Genomic DNA, 14,231 nt, shown 5'->3' on the forward strand with positions numbered 1-14,231 from the left:
CGACCCCATAGACGGCAGCCCACCAGGCTCCCCCGCCCTGGGATTCTCCAGGCAAGAACACTGGAGTGGGTTGCCATTTCCTTCTCAATGCATGAAAGTGAAAAGTGAAAATGAAGTCGCTCAGTTGTGTCCGACTCTTAGCAACCCCTTGGGTTGCAGCCTAACAGGCTCCTCCGTCCATGGGGTTTTCCAAGCAAGAGTACTGGAGTGGGTTGCCATTGCCTTCTCTGATGCTATACTAGAAGGTTCCTAAAAGTGGGACTTATTTCTTCTTGTATCCCTAGTGCTATTTCGTGGTGACTAATTCTTAGTAAACAGTCAATGTTAAAGAATATGGAGTGTTTAAGGGAGACTGCCCCTTTTAATGATGGAAAGGAAGTCATCTCACTTTGCAGTATTTCTGGATCTTTCTCTGCTAGGGAATTTTAAGAAAGAAAAGTTTGACGAATTGGTAACACATACTTGTGTTCTAGGATAGCAGTTCACAAAATGTAGTGTAGAGATCCTGCAGGCCCTAAAATCCATTCAGGGGTTCATGAAATTAAAACTATTGTTAAAATTATAGAAAAATCTTATTATTTTTTTTTTTGCTTTCATTCTTTCATGAGGTTTAATGACGTTTTGGTGAGGTATCAGAGAATACCTACAATTATTTGAAAAGACTGTTACCATATTCCTGCCTTTTCTGTATCTGTATGAGGCTAGATTTTCTTCACATTCTGTAACCAAACATCATAGCACAGCAAACTAAATGCAGAATCTGAGATGAGAATTCAAGTGTCTCCATTAAGCCAGACATCGAAGAGATTCATAGAAATGTGAATCTCACTAAGTTTTGTGTGATATATAGTTGATTTATTATTCTTATTTTAAAATAAATTTTAATACATGTTACATTTTTCTCAGTTTTAGTTTCTAATAAAGTAAATATTAATAGTGAAAATGTTTAGTCACTCAGTCGTGTCTGACTCTTTGTGACCCCTTGGACTGTAGCGTGCCAGGCTCCTCTATCCATGAAATTCTCCAGGCAAGAGTACTGGAGCGGGTATCCATTCCCTTCCCCAGGGGATCTTTCTAACGCAGGGATTGAACCCAGGTCCCCTGCACTGCAGGCAGATTCTTTACCATCTGAGCCACTAGGGAAGCCCAAATGTTAATAAGTATCAGGGAGGCCTGGCGTGCTGCAATTCATGGGGTTGCAAAAAGTAGGACATGACTGAGCCACTGAACTGAACTGTAAATGAAAGCTCTTTAGGAGTCTTCCTTAATTTATAAAAGTGTAAACCAAGGGTCCCCAAACCGGGCTATGGCATGTTAGGAACCAGGTCACGCAGCAGGAGGTAAGCTGGCAGGCAAGCAAGTGAAGCTTCATCTGTATTTACAATCTTTCCCCAAGGCTCGTATGCAATAGCCTTAGATTCTCATAGGAGCACAAACCCTACTGAACTGCACATGCAAGATATTTAGGTTGTGAGCTCTTATGAGAATCAACCCCAAACCATCCACCCCACCAGCTCCCCAGTTTGTGGAAAAATTGTCTTCCACAAAAACCCATCCCCTGGTACCAAAAAGGTTGGGGACTATTGGTATAAAGGATTTCCTGAGATTAGAAAATTTGAGACCCGCTGCTCTTAAGATCATTTTGGGAGGAATTAAAGTTTTGGTTCCTGTGAATTTGTGTTACTGTTTCCTTCTTTATCAAGCAACTAAAAGAACTTTCATTTCCTACATCACCATAAGGTCATCTTCTGAGTTTCCCTGCTTCAAATGGCAACCCACTCTAGTACTCTTGCCTAGAAAATTCCATGGATGGAAGAGCCTGGTGGACAGTCCATGGGGTCGCAAAGAGTCGGACACGACTGAGCGACTTCAGTTTCACTTTTCTCCCCATATAGTACTCCTGAAGGATTGCACAGTATTGCTTAATTTGAACATCTGGGAAGCACTCTGCTCGTATGAACTAATTGTACAAGATGTATTTTCTCTTCCTTTAATAAATAATATTGGTATATGAAACCTTTGCCAGATGCCAGCATTTCCTTCATTGAATTGTGCTTTCTTTAACAGCTTTGCAGAATCATGCCCTGTGCCTGATGGGTACGGTAGATAATTAATGAGTTTATTTCATTTCCTTGCTGACTGTCCTCTTTGAAGGATCATTGAAGTTGTACTAGAGGTATAGATGTTCTGAGTGAGAGGCCTGATAAATGTGTTCTCATTTCAGAAGAATGTTAATTTAGAAGTGCTGCTTTTTGTGAGGTTGAAGAGTATTTTTAAGAATATCTTGAAAGTAGCATCTATAAAAATATTGACTCGCTCTCCTATATACCTGAAACTACTATAATATTGTAAGTCAACTGTGCTTCAATTTTAAAAAAGAAAATTTTTAAATGTTCATCATCTGTTCTCTGCTGACTGACCCTCAGAGGTCTGACCATATTGTAGGTTTCTAAACTTTGATTCTTATTTTCGTTTATTTTAGGAGTTCCAATCATGTTGCTGCAAAAATTCCTTTAGTGTTTATTAAATCTTAACTTTTAGAACCTGCATAATAGCACCTTTTTTTCATTTCTGTTGTTAATGTGAACCCTGTGATTTGGCTTTCAGATCAGTAACAGATAAGCAGCCCTCTGAAGTGTACATGAAATGGTGGAAACATTCCCAGCTTCTCAAAGACAGTGATTTTAGTTTTCAGGAGCCTATAATGGCCCTACGCACAGTCGTTTTGGAGATCTTGATGGAAAAGGAAATGGAAAACTCCCAAAGAGAGTGTTTTAAGGACATTCTCACCAAGCATCTTGTAGAACTCTCTGTATTAGCTCGAACTTTCAAGAACACTCAGGTAATCAGATTTAAAACTATGTCATCTCACTCATTGACCTTGCCTTTTAATTACCTAGAAAATAGAAAGCATAAGTAAAAAGAAATGTCATTGAGAGACAGATTGCTATTATAACATTGTATAGCATAGTTGTTAAGATTTTCCCTTTTGGAATTAGACCTGAATTTGAGTCTTGCACAAGTCTTTCTCTAATCCTCAATTTCCTGGTTAAATAATGAGAAGCTACCTAACTTACTATATGTATAACATTTCAGTGACTGTATATACTGTGTATAAACACACATAATTATATATGTCTTTATGTAAAGAGAAAAACAGGCAGATATGGGGGCTGGGGAAGGCAGTGAGAGATGCACTTAAGACAGTCTTTTTTTTTTTTTTTTTTAATTTAATTTTATTTTTAAACTTTACAATATTGTATTGGTTTTGCCAAATATTCGAAATGAATCCGCCACAGGTATACATGTGTTCCCCATCCTGAACCCTCCTCCCTCCCCATACCATCCCTCTGGGTCGTCCCAGTGCACCAGCCCCAAGCATCCAGTATTGTGCATTGAACCTGGACTGGCGACTCGTTTCATACATGATAGTATACATGTTTCAATGCCATTCTCCCAAATCTTCCCACCCTCTCCCTCTCCCACAGAGTCCATAAGACTGTTCTATACATCAGTGTCTCTTTTGCTGTCTTGTATACAGGGTTATTGTTACCATCTTTCTAAACTCCATATATATGTGTTAGTATACTGTCTTGGTGTTTTTCTTTCTGGCTTACTTCACTCTGTATAATAGGCTCCAGTTTCATCCATCTCATTAGAACTGATTCATAAGACAGTCTTAAAAATTGTCAAGTCCTTAGTGAATGGTGGTGACCTCTTTTATTAGTAGAAGTAGTAGTAGTAATAGTAAAAATATTTATTTCCATTTGTTATTTTCATTTCAGCTCCCTGAAAGGGCAATATTTCAAATTAAACAGTATAATTCAGCTAGTAGTGGAGTCTCTGAGTGGCAACTGGAGGAAGCACAAGTATTCTGGGCAAAAAAGGAACAGAGTCTTGCCCTGAGTATTCTCAAGCAAATGATCAAGAAGCTGGATGCCAGTTGTACAGAGGTTCACAATTTTTCTATTGGTTGAATTAGTATTTGCTGTAATAAGAAAGATTACTGTGCTTTATAATATTTTAAATAAATTTTAATATAATTACTAATTTTATTAAAGATTTGAAATTACTGATCCATGAACAAGAAATTATAAAAAGGAGTCTTGAAAATTAGTATTTGTAAAAGTTTAGGCAGCATTCATTTTTCCTATTTACAACATTTCCATCAGTCCATCTCATCATAGATTAATTTATCCCAATGATAAGCCTTATTTTTTTAAAACTTTCTACAGTATTCAAGGAGGGTGTGTGGGAAACAAAGATGAAGTAGCTACTATAGATTTGAAATGACAAAAAAATGCAAGAGGAAATGCATAAGAGAATAAAACTTTTTAAAAGGCAAGTTGAAATAATTGGGTTGTTAATCCAAAGACCTTGAAAACATCACTTCTGATATTTTATCTACCATTACCTATAATGTACATATATATTTTATATTAGTTATTATAAACTTGATTGCTTCTTCAACTCTGTCTCCAGCATATGATGGACAAATTTAGCAGCATTTGTAGGAATCATGAAGTATTTTAAAGGTTTGGACTCAATGATGTCCCTCTGACATACACCTACTAGGTGAATATCAACATTTTGTACTTTTGGATAATGGAAACTTGTATAACATCCTCCGTTATTAGAAAATTTATCATTATACCAAGTCCTGGGAGCTCACATGGTATGATTGTTTAAATATTGCTTAACAGGATGGACCCTGAAAACTAAGATCATGGCATCTGGTCCCATCACTTCATGGCAAATAGATGGGGAAACAGGAGAAACAGTGTCTGGCTTTGTTTTTGGGGGCTCCAAAATCACTGCAGATGGTGATGGCAGCTATGAAATTAAAGACCCTTGCTCCTTGGAAGAAAAGCTCTGACAAACTTAGATAGCATATTAAAAAGCAGAGACATTACTTTGCCAACAAAGGTCCATCTAGTCAAAGCTGTGGATTTTCCAGTAGTCATGTATGGATGTGAGAGTTGGACTGTAAAGAAAGCTGAGGGCCAAAAGTTGATGCTTTTGAACTGTGGTGTTGGAGAAGACTCTTGAGAGTCCCTTGGACTGCAAGGAGATCCAGCCGGTCCATCCTAAAGGAGATCAGTCTGAGTGTTCATTGGAAGGACTGATGTTGAAGCTGAAACTTCAATACTTTGGCCACCTGATATGAAGAACTGACTCACTGGAAAAGACCCTGATGCTGAGAAAGATTGAAGGCAGGAGGAGAAGGGAATGACAGAGGATGAGATGGTTGTTGGATAGTATCACCGACTCAATGGACAGGACGTTGAGTAAACTGTAGGAGTTGGTGATGGACAGGGAGGCCTGGTGTGCTGCGGTCCATGCGGTTGCAAAGAGTCGGACACAACTAAGCGAGTGAACTGATGGACCCTGAAGTTACCTACCCTCTTTGTACTTCAGTTGTAGTTTTCTAATTAAGGATAATAATTGTTCTTATATCATAGGATTCTTGTGAGGATTCAATGAATTATTATATATTATTATATATAGTAATAATGCCAAGCATATAAAAGTACTCAATAAATGTGAGTTGTTTCAATAATAGTAATAATAATAGTAATAGTAGTAAAGAATGATTATTTTATAAAAGTAAATATTGGAATTATTAAAATAATCGTAAGTTGAAAGCCAAAGAGGAAAGACATTTTTAACCTGTTGTTTTCCTACATGGAAGATATTTTTGTACAGTCATTATAATGAATTACATTTTAAGACTTTGCTTTCCTTCACAGAATGATCCCAACTTAAAACTTATATACACAGAATGTCTAAGGGTTTGTGGTACCTGGTTAGCAGAAACTTGCTTAGAAAATCCTGCAGTCATCATGCAGACCTATCTAGAAAAGGTAAGGTTTTTGAGGAACCCTAATAGAGTTGCTTAGCATGAATACATTTGATCTTTTCATTGAAATGAAGTGAAGTGAAAGTTGCTCAGTGGTGTCCAAGTCTTTACAACTCCATGGATTGTAGCCTGCCAGGCTCCTCTGTCCATGGGATTCTCCAGGCAAGAATACTGGAGTGGGTTGCCATGCCCTCCTCCAGGGCATCTTCCCAATCCAGTGCTTCTACCACCTTTGAGCTTCCTGTTTCTCCCTTTTATTCATATAGTTTAATTTTAAAAATAGCTACTTCACTAATAAATGAACATGAAAAGCCTAATATGTTTTTTTAGTTCTACCATTCTTCACATATATTAGCTATTTCAGTTGTTTCTGCTCTGTCAAAATTGTTTTGAAAGCTCAAAGAAATAATGTATTTTGTATAATTTAGCTTATATACATATATATATGTTAATTTTACTGTGGATATTTCTTTGATCTGAGTAATTCTTTAGATGCATTTAGTATCTGTAAATATAAATGGATTTTTTTTTTCTTGAAGGCTGTGGAAGTTGCTGGAAATTTTGATGGAGAAAGCAATGATGGGCTCAGAAATGGAAAAATGAAGGCATTTCTCTCATTAGCACGGTTCTCAGATACTCAGTACCAAAGAATTGAAAACTACATGAAATCATCAGAATTTGAAAACAAGCAAGCTCTCCTGAAAAGAGCCAAAGAGGAAGTTGGCCTACTTAGGGAACATAAAATCCAGACCAACAGGTAACTGAGGGTCTACAAGTAACAAGATATACAGTATTTATACAGGTATACAGAACCAGATAGGAATTCATGCTGTGGCTCTGTACTAATTGTGGAATATACTGGTGTTAACTTTGTTTTGCTTTTTTAGTTTGTTTGTTGGTATCCTAGTTGAAAAAGAGATATGTGTTAAAATTAGAGAGAAGTTACTTAGTTTGATGTAATTAAATCCTTTATTCAAACCTGCTTTTCATATATATATTTTAGAGTAAGTAGAAAATAAAGTTAATGAAACACCTTGGCTAGAGTCCACTTTGGTTGCCTAAAATAGCTTTTAAATTGCAGAAACTTAAAGACAAAAATAAGTTTATTCTGTTTATAATTCTTAGAATTTTGCTTTTTCTCCTAAGATGGACACCTGATTTTTCATTTATATTGTATGTCTTACTTGATTTTGTAATTCTATAAAATTTAACAGCTTTTGTGTTTTATTTTAATTATCCAATGTAAGATACACAGTAAAGGTTCAGCGAGAGCTGGAGTTGGATGAATGTGCACTCCATGCATTGAAAGAGGATCGTAAACGTTTCTTATGTAAAGCAGTTGAAAATTACATCAATTGCTTATTAAGTGGCGAAGGGCATGATATGTGGATATTTCGTCTTTGTTCTCTCTGGCTTGAAAATTCTGGAGTTTCTGAAGTCAATGGCATGATGAAGGCAAGTTTTCTTTTTCAACCAGGTATTCTAGCCTGTGCTTTAAAAGTTAAGCCATTAGCCCCTCAAATGTCATGCATTTTGTATACTTTGTATCCTTGGCAGTTGGTTTAGGGCTCTACACACAGATACTTAACTAACTCTAATGATGTAGGTTTATGTGAATATGAGAAAATTAAGCCAGTCTTTTCCCATAGCATTGCAATTACCATCGGAAAGTACCCAGAATGCTAGATAGGGAGATTTGGAAAGCAGTTAAAGATGATGTGATCACAGGTGGTGTTTTTTTTCCCCCTGCTTTATTATTTTCTGTTGATTTTTTTTTACAAAAATAAATTATTTTTGTAAATGGAAAAAAAAATTTAAGAAAACATTAAGGCAGTAGAATTTTATAAATTTTTATTTAAAAAATCTTGGGTTTTATTAATGACATCTAAATGTCATTATGATAACAAATGATATGATACTATCATTATGATAGTATGCCTATCATTTATTAATGATACTTAAATGATAACCTAAATTTATTAATGATACTTAAATGATACCTAAAATTATGTTGTCAATCAGTTTGAAGTTTAAAAGTAAAATAGTTCTGGCTGAAGCAAATGTTAATATTCATAACAGATACAGCAAATTTCTGCTACTAGTGTACATTAAATCCTATTACTTTTAGTATGTACAGAAAAATAGTTATTCCATTTTATTCACACTGACTTCTCAGGGGTCAAGATTACAATAGTCCTTAGATCAACATTTGTCCTCCTTGGATTCACTGGAATATAAGCAGTACCAAGTATTCCACTTCTGAATGCAATCTGATACATGTTCAAACATGATTTACCAGTGAGTCAATCTAGACTTTGAGATAAATAATAAGGAAAAAATATGTCTGCTTGATGATTGCACTAATAGAGGAGCATTTTGTATTTGTTGAGATGTGAGGGCTAGTTGAAATGCATTGCTTTTTAATTTTGTAATTTTTAATGGGCAGAGAGATGGAATGAAGATTCCATCATACAAATTTTTGCCTCTTATGTACCAACTGGCTGCTAGAATGGGGACCAAGATGATGGGAGGCCTAGGATTTCATGAAGTCCTCAATAATGTAAGTAAACATGAAAATCAAACCACAACTGCTTTTCTTTTATATTATTGTATATTACTGTTCCGCTCCAGAAAGTGGCAACACAAAATTTTCAGTCAGTCATTCAGTTCAGTCACTCAGTTGTCTCCGACTCTTTGCGACCCCATGAATTGCAACACACCCGGCCTCCCTGTCCATCACCAACCCCTGGAGTTTACTCAAACTCATGTCCATCGAGTCAGTGATACCATCCAGCCATCTCATCCTCTGTCGTCACCTTCTCCTCCTGCCCCCAATCCCTCCCAGCATCAGAGTCTTTTCCAATGACAAAACTCTTCACACGAGGTGGCGAAAGTATTGGAGTTTCAGCTTCAGCATCAGTCCTTCCAATGAACACCCAGGACTGATCTCCTTTAGGATGGACTAGTTGGACCTCCTTGCAGTCCAAGGGACTCTCAAGAGTCTTCTCCAACACCACAGTTCAAAAGCATCAATTCTTCGGTGCTCAGCTTTCTTCACAGTCCAACTCTCACATCCATACATGACCACTGGATAAACCATAGCCTTGACTAGATGGACCTTTGTTGGCAAAGTAATGTCTTTGCTTTTGAATATGCTATCTAGGTTGGCGTAACTTTCCTTCCAAGGAGTAAGCGTCTTTTAATTTCATGGCTGCAGTCACCATCTGCAGTGATTTCGGAGCCCCAGAAAATAAAGTCTGACACTTTCCACTGTTTCCCCATCTACTTCCCATGAAATGATGGGACCAGATGCCATGATCTTCGTTTTCTGAATGTTGAGCTTTAAGCCAACTTTTTCACTGTTCTCTTTCACTTTCATCAAGAGGCTTTTGAGTTCCTCTTCACTTTCTGACATAAGGGTGGTGTCATCTGCATATTTGAGGTTATTGATATTTCTCCCAGCAATCTTAATTCCAGCTTGTGCTTCTTCCAGACCAGCATTTCTCATAATGTACAATTGCATATAAGTTAAATAAGCAGGGTGACAATATACAGCCTTGACGTACTCCTTTTCCTATTTGGAACCAGTCTGTTGTTCCATGTCCAGTTCTAACTGTTGCTTCCTGACCTGCATACAGGTTTTCAAGACCAGGTCAGGTGGTCTGGTATTCCCATGTCTTGAAGAATTTTCCAGTTTATTGTGATCCACACAGTCAAAAGGCTTTGGCATAGTCAATAAAACAGAAATAGATGTTTTTCTTGAACTCTCTTGCTTTTTCGATGATCCAGCAGATGTTGGCAATTTCATCTCTGGTTCCTCTGCCTTTTCTAAAACCAGCTTGAACGTCTGGAAGTTCATGGTTCACGTATTGCTGAATCCTGGCTTGGAGAATTTTGAGCATTACTTTAGTAGCATGTGAGATTTAGTAGCATGTGAGTGCAATTGTGTGGTAGTTTGAGCATTCTTTGGCATTGCCTTTCTTTGGGATTGGAAGGAAAACTGACCTTTTCCAGTCCTGTGGCCACTGCTGAGTTTTCCAAATTTGCTGACATATTGAGTGCAGCACTTGCACAGCATCATCCTTCAGGATTTGAAATGGCTCAACTGGAATTCCATCATCTCCACTAGCTTTGTTCGAAGTGATGCTTCCTAAGGCCCACTTGACTTCACATCCAGGATGTCTGGCTCCTGGTGAGTGATCACACTGTTGTGATTATCTGGGTCATGAAGATCTTTTTTTGTACAGTTCTTCTGTGTATTCCTGCCACCTCTTCTTAATATCTTCTGCTTCTGTTGGGTCCATACCATTTCTGTCCTTTATTGAGCCCATCTTTGCATGAAATGTTCCCTTGGTATCTCTAATTTTCCTGAAGAGTTCTCTAGTCTTTCCCATTCTGTTGTTTTCTTGTATATCTTTGCATTGATCGCCGAGGAAGGCTTTCTTGTCTCTCCTTGCTATTCTTTGGAACTCTGCATTCAGATGAGTATATCTTTCCTTTTCTCCTTTGCTTTTCGCTTCTCTTCTTTTCAGAGCTATTTGTAAGGTCTCCTCAGACAGCCATTTTGCTTTTTTTGCATTTATTTTTCATGGGGATGGTCTTGATCCCTGTCTCCTTTACAATATCACGAACCTCCGTCCATAGTTTATTAGGCACTCTATCAGATCTAGTCCCTTAAATCTATTTCTCACTTCCACTGAATAATCATAAGGGATTTGATTTAGGTCATACCTGAATGGTCTAGTGGTTTTCCCTACTTTCTTCAATTTAAGTCTAAATTTGGCAATAAGGAGTTCATGATCTGAGCCACAGTCAGCTCCCAGTCTATATATAGTCAGTCTATGCTGTCTGTATAGAGCTTCTCCATCTTTGGCTGCAAAGAATATAATCAGTCTGATTTTGGTGTTGACCACCTGGTGATGTCCATGTGTAGAGTGTTCTCTTGTGTTGTTGGAAGAGGGTGTTTGCTATGACCAGTGCGTTCTCTTGGCAAAACTCTATTAGCCTTTGCCCTGCTTCATTCTGTATTCCAAGGCAAAATTTGCCTGTTACTCCAGGTGTTTCTTGACTTCCTACTTTTGCATTCCAGTCCCCTATGAGAGTCCCTTGGACTGCAAGGAGATCCAACCAGTCCATTCTGAAGGAGATCAGCCCTGGGATTTCTTTGGAAGAAATGATGCTAAAGCTGAAACTCCAGTACTTTGGCCACCTCATGCCAAGAGTTGACTCATTGGAAAAGACTTTGATGCTGGGAGGGATTGGGGGCAAGAGGAGAAGGGGACGACAGAGGATGAGATGGCTGGATGGCATCACTGACTCGATGGACGTGAGTCTGAGTGAACTCCAAGAGTTGGTGATGGACAGGGAGGCCTGGCGTGCTGCAATTCATGGGGTCGCAAAGGGTCGGACATGACTGAGTGACTGATCTGATCTGATCTGATCTGATTATGAAAAGGACATCTTTTTTGGGTGTTAATTCAAAAAAGTTTAGTCGGTCATATTTAGTATGTTATATAAGGGCAAGAATATTCTCTTTTGTCTCCTTTCATACTCCACTTGTTACTCACTTTCTCTTTCTTTTTCCTCATATACTTCTCTCTCCCATACATTCCCGCACCACCACTCCCGCCCCCCACACACAGTCCACCCACTGCTGCATCTAGCACAGTAAAATGTATCTTAATGTTAAGTAAAAGTTAAAAGGTTATGGATTTTTAATTTTTTTCTTTCCATAAAATTAACAGTTCTTAATTTTCTGACAGCTCATCTCTAGAATTTCAATGGATCATCCTCATCACACTTTGTTTATTATATTGGCTTTAGCAAATGCAAACAAGGATGAATTTTTGACCAAACCAGAGGCAGCCAGAAGGAGTAGAATTACTAAAAATGCACCAAAACAAAGCTCTCAGCTTGATGAGGTATTTGAATTGAACTTTTTGAGTTGCAATATTCATTTTTTCCCCAAAATATTCCTTTCTTAAGTCCCAGGAATTCAAAGAATATGTATTGTTGACAATATTCAATTTGTAAATCCTTTGTTATTATGATGCTACCTAAAATTGGTTCAAAATTCCTGAATATTTCTCAAAGCATAAGAGATACCAAAGGTATTTTACTGTTTTTCCTCAAGTAATGAGCTAAGAAAAAAATAGATTTTACAATGTACCCAAGTCATTTACTCTTGAGATTATTATACCTTTGATATGTTTCATTCATAATATAGTGACTGCTTTGTCTCTGAGGGATTATAGTCCTTCCATTGTCTAGATAAGTGCATAGATTCCATTTTTTGTTTTTATAACTGTAAAAAGTTTTAATGTCACATGTTTGCTTTTGTAATATTTTTTGTTTGTATTTTATTTATAGGATCGAACCGAGGCTGCTAACAAAATAATACATACTATCCGAAGTAGGAGACCTCAGATGGTCAGAAGTGTTGAGGCACTTTGTGATGCTTATATTATACTAGCAAATTTAGATGCCACTCAGTGGAGGACTCAGAGAAGTATGCAGTTTGAAAGAATGAATGTTGCATTCTTGCTGTGTTAATCTCTGTTGTTTTTAGGTGCTAAGTCACGTCTGACTCTTTTGTGACCCCATGGCCTATAGTCTGCCAGGCTCTTCTGTCCATGAGATTTCCCATTTTCCCAGGCAAGAATACTAGAGTAGTTGCCATTTCCTTCTCCAGGAAATCTTCGCAACCCAGGGACTGAATCTGTGTCTCCTGCATTGCAGGCGGATTCTTTACTTCTGAGCCACCAGGGAAGCACACTTATTCTCTGTAGGGATATTTTAATTACAAAACAGAATGTAAATCTGCTCAACTCACATACATTAATTATAGATACAAAAGTTTTGATGATTACAACTCACACATGATTCAAAACTTAATTTTTATCTAAAAAGCTTCAATACCCCGCCAGTTACTTTTTCACTTAATATCTTGTGGAACTGATAATAGATAACTGCACTCTAGGACTTAAAAATGAAAAGATCTTATCATTTTCTCCTTCACTCTTCTTGCTATGTCTCTTTAAATAATTACAAGCTGCTATATTTGGTTGTGTGTATCTGTCTCCCCATACTTTAATAATTAGGTTCTTTTTTTCTGTTCAGGATCATATCTTCATATTTAAATTCTTACTATTTTAAAATAAAAATGAGGCTTCTCATAGTGTTCCTCTAAGCAAACAGAATACTGTCATGTTGTTTAGTCGCATTTAATAGTAATGTGTATACCATTATCTATGTGCTGTTCATACTATTATATAATTATCTTAAGTTGTCCAACTTGGCACCTCAGGTGGAGTCTGGTCTAATTACCAGTGCCAGGTAACCTGCAAATTCATTTGTAAGCCACATTACTCATTGCTATGCCCTGACCCTGAGCGGCACTGTGTCCCAGGTCTTTGGTCTTCATTTCTAAATCAGAACCACAGATTAGCCATAGTTTGGGTTTATGGTATCTGCTGAATTCTCCTCCTTTACCTTCAGTACTGTTGCTCAATTTGTGGTTGTCACTGAAACTTCTTTATTTTAAATACAGAAGGCATAAATATTCCAGCAGACCAGCCCATTATCAAACTTAAAAATTTAGAAGATGTTGTTGTCCCTACTATGGAAATTAAGGTAATTTACTATTAATTGTTTTGATTTTTTTTGTTTGTTTTTGTTTTGATTTTTTAATTAAACTAAATTACTTTTTAGCAAATTAAACCGTTTGAAATAGCCTTTTACTATAGGTCAAAAATGGTTAATTATTGGCAGTTTCATTTGTTTCAACCAATAGTTTTTTCTTTATTGGATTCCCTTTGCCCAAGACTTAAAATACTTAAAGATCTCTCCTGCTTTCTTTTCTATTGCCTCCAGTTTTACAAATGTCATCTTTCTTATGAATAAGTCTGTAGACTGTTATTGATAATTTTACTGGCCAAAAGAAAATATTTTGTGTGCTTATGTCAATATTTTTAACTGAGCAAGAAAGTCCCTAATTGTTTTATATTGATTTTTAAGATTCTGTATGCATTAGAATATTGACTGTGATGTTTTACAATATTAAATAATATAATATGTATTACAGTATTGACTGTAATATACATGACACTTTCAGCTGTGTCCTAATGGTTTTTTATTGCTGGGAGTACAATGTGGGCAGGGATAAATATAATAATAAAGGTTGTTGTTTGGTCACTAAGTCATGTCCATCTCTTTTGTGACCTCATGGACTGCAGCACTCCAGGTTCCTCTGTCCTTGAAATTTTCCAGGCAAGAATACTGGAGTGGGTTGCCATTTCCTTCTCTAGGGGATCTTCCCGACCTCGGATCTAACCCACATCTCCTGCATTGGCAGGTGGATTCTTTACCACCA

The 14,231-nt window shown here is 37.1% G+C and overlaps 1 protein-coding gene across 8 annotated transcripts in view; it reads left to right on the top strand.

Moving 5' to 3' along the window:
• The window catches only part of ATM (ATM serine/threonine kinase), a 153,127-nt gene that overhangs the window by 101,829 nt on the left and 37,067 nt on the right, over positions 1-14,231 (top strand). For 7 of the 8 annotated variants that reach the window (XM_019975377.2, XM_070767570.1, XM_019975375.2 and 4 more), the window contains 5 exons: positions 2,608-2,842; positions 3,786-3,953; positions 5,751-5,864; positions 6,400-6,617; positions 7,108-7,626. In XM_019975377.2, the coding sequence (XP_019830936.2) occupies positions 2,608-2,842; positions 3,786-3,953; positions 5,751-5,864; positions 6,400-6,617; positions 7,108-7,426 (1,054 nt within the window). In that variant the 3' untranslated portion in view covers positions 7,427-7,626. Of the gene's footprint in view, positions 1-2,607; positions 2,843-3,785; positions 3,954-5,750; positions 5,865-6,399; positions 6,618-7,107; positions 7,627-8,306; positions 8,421-11,622; positions 11,782-12,229; positions 12,369-13,409; positions 13,493-14,231 lie in introns of those variants that run through there. The other variant, XM_019975381.2, reaches the window with a different exon arrangement.

Source organism: Bos indicus, chromosome 15 (genome assembly GCF_029378745.1).
Source record: "Bos indicus isolate NIAB-ARS_2022 breed Sahiwal x Tharparkar chromosome 15, NIAB-ARS_B.indTharparkar_mat_pri_1.0, whole genome shotgun sequence".
Lineage (NCBI taxonomy): Eukaryota > Metazoa > Chordata > Mammalia > Artiodactyla > Bovidae > Bos > Bos indicus.